This window comes from Camelina sativa, chromosome 5, assembly GCF_000633955.1.
Source record: "Camelina sativa cultivar DH55 chromosome 5, Cs, whole genome shotgun sequence".
NCBI classification, from domain to species: domain Eukaryota; kingdom Viridiplantae; phylum Streptophyta; class Magnoliopsida; order Brassicales; family Brassicaceae; genus Camelina; species Camelina sativa.
In genome coordinates, this window is record NC_025689.1 from 28,656,172 (window position 1) to 28,667,890 (window position 11,719).

Here is an 11,719-nt window from a genome sequence, read left to right on the forward strand (position 1 = left end):
TTTAAGTTTAACTAATCAATAATAATATTAATAAAATTACGATAGAGTGTTTATCTTCTTCTTCCTTACAAAATCAAAATCGGAGATCTCTTTTCATAATCTGAAAATCGGAGAACGCTTAATTTTTTCTTAGCTTGCTCTTCGATTGCGATGAAATTGATCATCATCCCTATCACGAGGTTTAAGATCCAACATCGAAGGAACAAATCTCACTCAAATTCGAGGTTTTCGTTCTCTATCTCCGACGGCTTTTTTTGATAGCTTGTGATCGATGATTTGTATTCGTATGGTACATTTTTTTCGAATTTTGTTTTGTTTCTGAATAAGTAGTTCAAATTTAACAGTGCGTTTAGGTTTCGTTTCAGGATTTGATGGATTCGTGAAACATTTGGGGCTAGGGTTCTTCAGCGGCGAATCCCAAATTTTTGAATTCATAACATGAGTAAGTCTTTTGATTTGAAACAGAGCATTCAATTCAACATTTACTGATTTATATTTCCAATTTCAGTGTAGAAAGATGAATAATGCATAGTTGTTTTCGAGTTGATTCCTATATGTTGTCGTGTTTTACTCAAACTGTTGACATAGCTATGAATAATGGATATTATGGCTTTTTGCAAGTACAAATTACTAAATACCACATATTTGAAGTACTTGGTATTGATTGTCAAAGTTCTTTGCAATTTTTTAATATGTGTTTCTAGGTGAGTGTGGAAAATCGTATATAACAACACAACTCTGTTAGAATGAGGAGAGTCAGAGACATAGAACAAGTTTGTTGATCTGTCTATTGCATTACGAGGGAGATCTAATGGAAGCTAGTCTCCAATAAAGCAAGAATTTGTAGGGTTAGTCGTCTGTTCCTTTTATATGTTGTATTATGAGTTTGAGGTTTAGTTTTAAAGTTTCGGATGTGTTCATTGTTTTGCAAGCCTTAGTAAAGGTTTTCCACTTACATTATGTGTTTCTTTAACACTCTATACTTTATTCCTTTTATTTTTTTCCAGATTTCTCTATCAGTCCAAAGAAAAGTCTGAAACTTGAAAGTGTTGTTCCAAGTAAGGCTCATTTTCTTATCGAGTATCTCCAGTGCTTCTTCTGGAAATATGTAAACAACTCTCTCCATTCTCAAACTTTAAAAATGATTCTTCTGATGGTCTATTTTTCAGCCTCCTTGTGACAATCCTAATGGATACGAGCTTGCCTCAGAACGTTCGACCCCTATCCATAGTTCCATAAGGTAAAGTGTTTCATTCATTCATTCATTAATTTCTCCCATTTAGCTCCAGTACACTGGTAATTTGTTAGCACTGTTAAGTAATCTTTGTGTTTGTCTTTCTTGGGATTGCTATAGAACTTATACACTGCATTCTGTCGCCAGTTTTGCAAGTATTCTTGCATTTATGATTTCGTTGTCTAGAGCCTTTTCATCCATAGTGTTTGAACTTTCTTTTATTAAATCATGAGAGAAGAAAACTGAGAAAGAAAGAGGTTAATGATGTTGGATATACAGGATGCAGGTAGAAAGCATTGTGTTGAATTTCTAATGTGATCAGCTGATGTGGAGTTTCTAATCCGATTACAGTCGTATCATATCAATGTCCTCGGGTCCCAATGACAAGTGAAGTCACCAGAGAATGTGGAAAGCTGCAAAGAAATGGGGAGAGACAATAGAGCAAACATTGATAACATATGCTATTGATGCTATTAGAGAGTATAGGTTTACTACAGTAATAAACATCTCTTGTATTTGTTATAACTTATAAGATTGTATCCATGCTACTAGGAAATTTTATACAGAGATACATTCCATATAAAACGATATCATGTTCGAATATCTGACTTTTATATAGATCAATATTTTTAATGAATTTTTATTTATAGTTGTCATGTATTAAATAAATTGGAATATAATATAATCAAATAATCACTGCACATACGTCGGTTGCATGAGTGACACTAATTAAAGTCACAATAAAACTGACGTTAAATTTATGAAAACGACGCAAATATTCTAACGTTAAACTAAACGTCAGTTCTATAACCGAAATTATTAATTTTAGCGTCGGGTCGTGAGAAGTCGGTTTCCAAACCGACGCCAATATATTGGAGTCATTAGACAACCGACATTAACCATGATTATAAATGACGTAACTTACCGTGTTTTTTGTAGTGATTGTTGTTTGACCATATAGTACTAATGGTTGAATTGATGATTACATTTTGATTTGTAGAGAAAGTCATTTTGGAATCAAATACACTTGTATATATACTAATATACAATATGAAAATCTTAGGCAAACAACAATCTCAAATAATCCATGATGGAAAAGACAACAAAAAAAAATGGGATAGGTGTTTTTATATGGGTTTTTATCTTTAACTCATGCAACAAAAAATGATAATAACAACGGTTTTTCGTGCTCAATTTTTTTTTTATCAGTATATTTGAAAAGATGAGTATAAATTGTAGATGCATTATTATAAGATCTAATAAAAATCTAATAATACAATCGCTTGCCTGATTCAAATAGTTAATTACATGATATTATTGATATATGTATATATATCTTTTAGATTATTGAATTTATCAAATGATGATAACAATTGAGGTCAAAAAAAAAAAGTGATGATAACAATTGCTTCACAATCAATTCTTTTTTTATTTATCGAAACCACTAGAAGTTTACTTTTCTTTAAAGTTATAAAGAATCACAATGATCATCTAGTTAGCTGCATAATCAAATATGATTATAGCCAATATCACCAATGTCACAACGGTGTAATCGAAACTTGGATTCGATTACATACTTACTCTTCAGAAACATACGATGATACGAGGGCTCTCTCACTTTCAAACCTTCATGTTAATTGTAGGGTGGGTCAATATGCTTTTATTGTCCCCTAAAACATTCTCCCATCCAAATCTTGAATTACTCTTCCTATGTCTATACGATTTAAAAACCCTACATGTATTCCACCGATGGCATAATCTCATAATTCTCAAATTTGACAAAATCTCTACTATTATCATAAAGGGATCTCTGTTTAATGCATAAGGTTTTTTTTGTTACAGCCCAGCCTATGCGATGCTTTTTCGTTTATACTTAAGCCTAATTACATCTTAAACCAAGTAAAATCCTAATAACGAAGAAGAATTATTTTGCAATCAAAAAGTTGGTTTAGTAACGTCTTTATTTTTTTTTTTTTTTTTTTTTTNAGTCTTTATTTTGGTTTTTCCATATTTTGTTATCATATTTCTTTTTTTTTTAAGTTTGACCAAAAAAAGATTTTCTTCTATAAATAATAAGGAATGCATTAATTTGTTAATTTATTTCCAGTTTTATAAATAAAAACTTTTAAAAAATCAATTAGGTTTTTATTACCAAAAAAAATTCCACCCATATATTTTGGCTACTTGTAATCCTTGTTATCACATATTTTTAATCCAACCCACATCATCTCTCTAAGTGTACTTCAAAGTAAAACATGAGTTGCTTCCCTCTCTCAATTCTAAAGACCTTTCACATTCATCGTCCATCCAAATCCAAGAATAAGGTGGAGGACCGGATCAGTGAACTCCCAGATGATGTGTTGGCCATGATCCTAAACAAACTGGTCACAGAAGATGTCATCAAGACAAGTGTGTTGTCTAAACGATGGAAGAATGTATGGACAAAGGTTCCATACCTCGTCTTTGATATGCAAAATGCTATCGTAACCAACATGGAAAATCTGACCGATCATTCTCATCGTGTTGCCAAAGAAATAACAAAGGTTATTTTCTCTCTATTTTCCAGTATTCTCTCTCTATTGTTGTTTGACCATGGTACTGATGGTTAAATTGATGATTACATTTTTGTTCGTAATACACTTGTATATTTATACAATACGAAAAACTTAGACAACTAGAGCCAAGCAACAATCTCAGATAATCCATGATGGAAAAGACAACAAAAAGTTTACTCTATGATTTTTTTTTCTACGACTTTTGTAAAAAACCACAATAAATTTTCTTATTACAAAAGTTCAAACATGTTTATCTTTAGGTGAAGTGTTTTTATATGGGGTTTTATCTTAAAATGTTGTGATAACAACGGTTTTTCGCACCATTTTTTTTCTTTTTGAGCATTGATCAATAGATTTGAAAAGATGAGCATAGATTGGAGATGCATTATTATAAGATTTAATGAAAATCTAATAATACAATCTCTTGGTGGATTCATATAGTTAATTACATGATATTATATATATATATATATATAGTTTAATGAATTTAACAAGTGATGATAACTATAGCTTCATATTCAAATCTTTAATATATATATATATATATATATATGTGTGTGTGTACTGACGACTTATATTTTTGTATTTGTGTATAGTTGTTTATTAAAACCACTATAATCTTGTTTTCTTATAGGTTATAAACAATCACGATGATCATCTGGTGGGCTGCACAATCAAACATGAGTATCACCAATGTCACAACGGTGTGCTGGAAACGTGGATTCGATTACTTACCCTTCAGAAACATACCAGGATTCTCTCACTTTCAAACCTTCATGTTCATGGTAGGGGATTCAATCAGCTCTACTTGCCCCCAAATATATTCTCCCATCCATATCTCTCATCACTCTTTCTATGTCTATACGAGTTAAAAACCGCATATGCCTTCAACCGATGTTATAACCTCATGATTCTCAAACTTGAAAAAATCTCTATTGAGGTTGACGTGTTAAACACAATTATTGCATCGTGCCCCTCTCTCAAGGTGCTGGTGCTTGATGTCATGTGGGATAACGGGAGGGCTTGCCTGAAGATTCGTAACAATAACCTAAAGCTCTTGCATGTGGCTTGCTCTAATGTTGATGGTATTGAGGTGTATGCACCTCTTCTGGATATTTTCTCCATTGACTACCGTTTTGATGGGAAATGTGACATCGTCTTCAATGCCCCTAGACTTTTGTTTACTATAAAATATGGGTCTATAAACAAGGGGAGATTTAAAACCATGACCTATAATATTTCATGTAAAGCTCGGGTAAGTACAAGCATTTGCACTATATTTATGTATATATATATATATATCATTTATATATTGTTTGACATGTTTAACTTGTTTATATGAATTGAAGGAGATAGAAAATCTTGGGGACAAGTTCTTGGTGGGTAGAGATGCTAACTTTTTTCAGCAGCATAAATATTTGGCGGTGTCCGTGGATGTAATGAATTGGAAAGAAGTTGAGATGTTGCGAAATGTTTTAGCCGCATGGAATGGAACAATGTTAGGTCTCTTTATATTATTTAAGGTACGAACATTTTATGCTTCAATTTTAGTTAGATTTGATGTTTTATTTCCGTCAACACTTATGCCTGATTAGGAGGTATCAAATCCAAAGCATGTTTATGTATGTTGTTGTATATATAGGTTAAGAATGTTTCTAAGGAAGAAGGTGAGTCTTCGATTGGTGGAACACAAGAGAAAAACTGGGAGGAAAACTTATTTCCCAATGCTGATTTTCGCGTGGAAGCTGTGTGGATGTATCAATTCCGCGGTACGAATAATAAACAATTTGCATTAGCTTCGCGTTTTATAACGCAAGGGACCGTGACGAAGAAGATGATGTTCATGACGCATTCGGTTACTGAAAAGGTGAAGTTAGATATAGAAGCAGCAGTCGCCGAACTAAAGAAACTTCCAAAGGGTAACGAAAATCTCGATATTGAATGCTTATGATGGTTTGAATCTAGTCCTATGTGACAAAATCTTGTCTTTTGATAAAAACATAAATCATGTTGTTTTCTTCTTCCTTTCTATAGTTCCATTTTCTGTTGCCTGTTAAGTTTAAATGAAAAAATAAAATACAATTTGATATGCTCAAATTAATCTCTAGAGCTACTCTCTCAAATTAATAGATTACTGCAGTACTTAGGGGTCGAATTCCACAAGAACTCAAATCTACACAATAAATTATAGAGTTTTATAATTATGCTAAACAGATTAATTTGAATTGAAATAACAATGCAAAATATTAAATAAAAGTTGTTGTAAATTCAGAAAATCAAAAAGCTAGGCCTAGGGAATTTCTCAGGAAATTACAAATTATTAAATCAACAAATAAATAGGATTCAAGCAATTAAGAACAGATCTAGAACTCTAAACACTTTTGTAAATTAAATCAGTTCTCCCTGCAAATAATATCTAAATTTAAAACCAGAAAATCCAAATCTCTTTGTAAAATTCTAGGTTAAAAATCAGGTTTAGATTGTTCACAAAATTATTAAATCAAATCTTTTTGCAAGAAATAATTTTGCTCATCAAAAGGTTTGATCAGGAAAACAATTATATTCTCATATCAGTTTATTTTCCTAAAGTATTAATTCTAGGTGATCAATCAAGAATTAATATGAAGAACAACCTAAGATGAAGATCTAGATAGATAATGAATCCTAAATAAACAGATCTAATAATTCATAAAAACCCTATAAAAAACCCTGAACCTAACAAGCAAACTACTCAGACATATTCAATGAAGAACAAAACGTAATTCTGAATAATAAGCAATAGATATTAAAAGAGTAAGAAGGAGTTTAGAAATTCTTCTCTCAAAGAGTTCAGATCTCTCTCCAATAGCTCTCAAAAATCTTTCAGGGTTGCAGGAAAAATAAAACTTGATAGAATACAACTTCATGGTTTGGAAAACCTAAAAATACTATTTATATTTCCTAAAACACGTATGGGACTTGTGTTGCAAATATGGAAGACTTTGGGCTAAATTGTAAATCTTCCAATTTTTGGCTCTCTCGTCGGTTTGGACTGGATGTCGATCGATGCTCCTTTCAGTGTCGATCAAGCGTCGATCGACACTGGTCAGTTGATCAGACTCCAAATTGACTTCTTTGAGTAAATGCTCCAAAACGATCCAAATTGCTCCATTTTGCTCCTTTCATGCCAAAATCCTATAAAACCTGTAAAGACTCAAAAACATCCTAGAAAACAAATCAAAAGACTCTAAAAGACTCCTTATATCATGGTTAAAAATCACAAAAACCATGATATATCAACTCCCCCAGACTTAGTCTTTGCTTGCCCTCAAACAAAACATAAGCTTAGGCATGTGAAAGAGGTTTGAAAACAGGGAACTCACTCAACTGCATGATGATTCTTATTCACACTCTTCATTTACCTGACTCAAGAACTTAATTCTTATACTTAACCATGATAAGCATCAACATTCCTTACTCAAATCCCACAATCCTTTGGAATCTCTGAAATTTCCATTGTCATCTCATTAGTCAATATTAAAGCACAAATGAGGTGAATTCTTACCTTAAGTGTATTGATCAGTGGCATATAGACTCTCTTCAGGCCAAGACATTCTTCATACATCTCCTTTCCTCTCCCTTTTCTCACTTCTAAAGGGCTGATTACTCCCAAATTTTTTTTTTATAATCAAAGGTGTAAGCGAATACCGGGGTCATCGGTAATTTACCTATCCCTCGCTTCCAAGTTTTGTGTGATCATTTGACTCAAGAGTAGAACAATGAGGTCACAGGTAATTTACCTACCTCTCTAAACTGATCAAAATCATCTCATATTTTATTCTTTTTTTTTTCTAAAGCACTAAAGGGAAGAGAGAGGGGAGACATACTTTGAAAAATTGCACTGTCTTGTATGGCTCGAAGAAGAAGTCTAGTCCACTAATTTCCAACCCCAAAGTAAGCGATTAAGTCCGGTTAAAATCCATGATAAAGGTTGACACAACGTTAGATCAATCAGATATCCATTGAATAAGTGCTTTCAGAATTGTTGATAATGCTCATAGTCTTTCTAAGCTTCAGTTCTGAGATCAAGCATAAACAAATAATCATTAGAGTGTTAGCCAAATAAGAGAAATCATTAGTCAAGATCATAATTCCCAAAGACAAAAAGAAAAATTTGAAAAGTTTGACTCAAAGTTTATGGTTTTGACTGACACAACTGAAACTCAGAAACAAAAACATAGTTAGTAGATAACCTCCCCCAGACTTAAACAACACTGTCCCCAGTGTTATCAAGCCTAAGATTGGGAAAAGAAAAATAAAATAAAAAAGAATGAGTATTGAAAGTATGAACAAAAATCGGATTTACTCATCTGTGATGGTGGTGTCGACCGACACCATTAGTGGCATCGATCGACACTCTTTGCGTCTGCAAAGAGTCTGCCCATAAATCCATAGTTAGTTGATGTTAAATTTGTGTCCCTCTCAATCCTTGGATGTTAGCACTGCTAATAATCACTCAAACACAAGATTAAAGGCAACATGATAGATAGAAGTTCATAATTCAACACTAATTCAAACTGACTCAAAGCAAGAATAAAAATGACTCAAGATGGAAAAGAAAAACCTATGAGTGAGTTGCCTCCCACTAAGCGCTTGTTTTCAGTCATTAGCTTGACTGTGCTTGATGTGACCGCCGGACGCGGTCGTCTACCGAGTCGCACGGACGGACGGTCGCTGCAGACGGACGGAACGAAACTCTCTCGAGCCGAGGAATTTAGATGAGGCTTTCCTCGGACAAAGCTCAGAGATTTGAATCCAGTAAGGAAACAAACGGTGGATGCGAGAGATGAGCTGAAACGAACGAGCGGATCGAGAGATCCGGCCTTTGGTCTCGGCTTCGGTCGAGCAGTCTCGGTCGCGGTACGGACGATGCGGAAATCGATTCCCGGAGTTTGAAGGTAAACTGCGGGAACGGCTCTCGGCAACGCGGCGGTAAGAATCCTTGGTGATGCGGTAAGGATTCTCGGTGATGCGATAAGGAAGGTGGAGTGGAAGCGAAAGTACAACGAGCGGTAGGAACCGGACGTGATACGGTAGAGAGGGACGCGAAGGTGGTTTGATGCGACGACACACGGGAGATGGCTCGGCCCGTGATACGGTCAACTAGTCGATGTCGAACCCGGTTCGAGATCGGCTAGGGTTTCTCGGTAGTCAAGTCCCGGACTTGGACTAAGGAGAGAGGTGAGACAAGAACAAGATTCTCTCTTGTGAAATTTAATTCAATACTTCAAGTCTGCCTTTTACAATGAGGGTTTAGGCCTTTATATAGGAAGGCTTACAAATGGGAGACTCTAAAACCCTAGACACGCGGCCAGGATCTCATCCTTACACTTGGCCATAAAGCAAAAGCAAAAGTAAAACAAAGGAAAGACCAATCCAACGGTCATAGAAGGTTCAAGAAGAAATTCAAAGGAAGGGAAGGGAGAGAGATAGAAAAGCCACGTCATTGGCTGGACGCGGTGATAGGATCTTCACTTCCTTGGCTCCTAAACTTGTCAATGATTGTTTCCAAGTCATGAGCCAAGCGGGAACGAAGTGGAGATGCACTAGAGTTCGCTGCCTCGTTAAAACCTCTTTGGTAAACCCATTGGGACAAACCCAAAGTAGGGAAAAGAGTACAGCTCCTTCTAATGACTTAGGGGCGTCTTCACGCTTGCGCGATGGTGAAGACTCGCGAACTAAGCTTCCCAAAGCTGGTCGCAACTCAAGGCTCTTAAGTGGTGATGCTAGCCATGAGCCATTGGTGTGAGGGTTGAAGCTTGGATTGCAAAGCCCATTAGATGACTTTACTTGCTCCTCCTTGATGATCCTTGGAAACTAGTTGGTACCGCGCATCACTAGGAAGGCCGGTTCCAAGTTGTCGATAAGTGTCCGAGAGGCGTCCAAGTGTTGTCCGAGAGGTGGTTGAGAGACGTCCGAGAGAATCGAGTGTTCACGGCCGAGTGGTCGATCCCGTGATCACATCATTCCCTCCCTCTTATAGAAGTTTTGGCCTCAAAACTTTGCTCATCACCTGGATCAAAAAGGAAAACCCAAATCAGCAGCATCAAAAGGCCAACCGCGGTTTAATTTACCGGGATCAAAAGGAAACAGTAAGGCCTTAAGAGAAAAGGATAGGACTTCCCCGGTAAGGCCAGCGGCACTGGTCGCTCGGATCCCTTCATGAACCGTGGTTGCTTGCTGAGACTCTCCTGGATGCCAAACAAAGGTTTGATCCGCACCAAAGTTGAATGGACACTTCGCCATAGGACCATGTGCGGTAACGGCCTTGGCGCTAAGAGTGGAGAAGGATGGCTCGGTATAGGCGACTCCCAGCTGGAGCTTACTACTTGAAGTAGTCATGAACAATACCGAGTGAAAAGATCCATCAATGGCCATCTCCGGTGGCCTAGCTTGCTTGAAACTCCCCATTACTGAGCAAACTCCGGATAAGAAGTTGGTCGCGTAGGAAGACTCTTCATTGACTTCGCCTAATGCTTGGTACGCGTGTCAGGTGAGGACTTGCGCACAGTGCGATGATCCGAGCATTGCGTCTGAGTGTCGGCTCGGTTTNGTTTTGTGTGATCATTTGACTCAAGAGTAGAACAATGAGGTCACAGGTAATTTACCTACCTCTCTAAACTGATCAAAATCATCTCATATTTTATTCTTTTTTTTTTCTAAAGCACTAAAGGGAAGAGAGAGGGGAGACATACTTTGAAAAATTGCACTGTCTTGTATGGCTCGAAGAAGAAGTCTAGTCCACTAATTTCCAACCCCAAAGTAAGCGATTAAGTCCGGTTAAAATCCATGATAAAGGTTGACACAACGTTAGATCAATCAGATATCCATTGAATAAGTGCTTTCAGAATTGTTGATAATGCTCATAGTCTTTCTAAGCTTCAGTTCTGAGATCAAGCATAAACAAATAATCATTAGAGTGTTAGCCAAATAAGAGAAATCATTAGTCAAGATCATAATTCCCAAAGACAAAAAGAAAAATTTGAAAAGTTTGACTCAAAGTTTATGGTTTTGACTGACACAACTGAAACTCAGAAACAAAAACATAGTTAGTAGATAACCTCCCCCAGACTTAAACAACACTGTCCCCAGTGTTATCAAGCCTAAGATTGGGAAAAGAAAAATAAAATAAAAAAGAATGAGTATTGAAAGTATGAACAAAAATCGGATTTACTCATCTGTGATGGTGGTGTCGACCGACACCATTAGTGGCATCGATCGACACTCTTTGCGTCTGCAAAGAGTCTGCCCATAAATCCATAGTTAGTTGATGTTAAATTTGTGTCCCTCTCAATCCTTGGATGTTAGCACTGCTAATAATCACTCAAACACAAGATTAAAGGCAACATGATAGATAGAAGTTCATAATTCAACACTAATTCAAACTGACTCAAAGCAAGAATAAAAATGACTCAAGATGGAAAAGAAAAACCTATGAGTGAGTTGCCTCCCACTAAGCGCTTGTTTTCAGTCATTAGCTTGACTGTGCTTGATGTGACCGCCGGACGCGGTCGTCTACCGAGTCGCACGGACGGACGGTCGCTGCAGACGGACGGAACGAAACTCTCTCGAGCCGAGGAATTTAGATGAGGCTTTCCTCGGACAAAGCTCAGAGATTTGAATCCAGTAAGGAAACAAACGGTGGATGCGAGAGATGAGCTGAAACGAACGAGCGGATCGAGAGATCCGGCCTTTGGTCTCGGCTTCGGTCGAGCAGTCTCGGTCGCGGTACGGACGATGCGGAAATCAATTCCCGGAGTTTGAAGGTAAACTGCGGGAACGACTCTCGGCAACGCGGCGGTAAGAATCCTTGGTGATGCGGTAAGGATTCTCGGTGATGCGATAAGGAAGGTGGAGTCGAAGCGAAAGTACAACGAGCGGTAGGAACCGG

General features: G+C 36.6%; 1 protein-coding gene and 1 long non-coding RNA gene across 2 annotated transcripts in view; both read left to right on the forward strand.

The window, feature by feature from the left end:
- LOC104789670 (putative F-box protein At1g67390) lies at positions 3,490-5,740 on the forward strand. The gene is made up of 4 exons (XM_010515331.1): positions 3,490-3,777; positions 4,424-5,044; positions 5,139-5,312; positions 5,432-5,740. Exons 1-4 carry the CDS (start codon positions 3,490-3,492, stop codon positions 5,738-5,740), a joined length of 1,392 nt encoding a protein of 463 aa, XP_010513633.1.
- The window catches only part of LOC109133123, a 4,940-nt gene continuing 4,838 nt past the window's right edge, over positions 11,618-11,719 (forward strand). The window contains exon 1 of the long non-coding RNA XR_002038213.1: positions 11,618-11,679. This is a non-coding gene — a long non-coding RNA (uncharacterized LOC109133123). The remainder of the gene's footprint in view (positions 11,680-11,719) is intronic.

Excerpts from the sequence above, each read along its gene's own strand:
- LOC104789670 (XM_010515331.1), top strand. The coding sequence starts at position 3,490 with ATGAGTTGCTTCCCTCTCTCAATTCTAAAGACCTTTCACATTCATCGT. Across the intron at positions 5,045-5,138 it reads ATATTTCATGTAAAGCTCGG|GAGATAGAAAATCTTGGGGA; the intron begins GTAAGTACAAGC and ends TATGAATTGAAG. Across the intron at positions 5,313-5,431 it reads GTCTCTTTATATTATTTAAG|GTTAAGAATGTTTCTAAGGA; the intron begins GTACGAACATTT and ends TTGTATATATAG.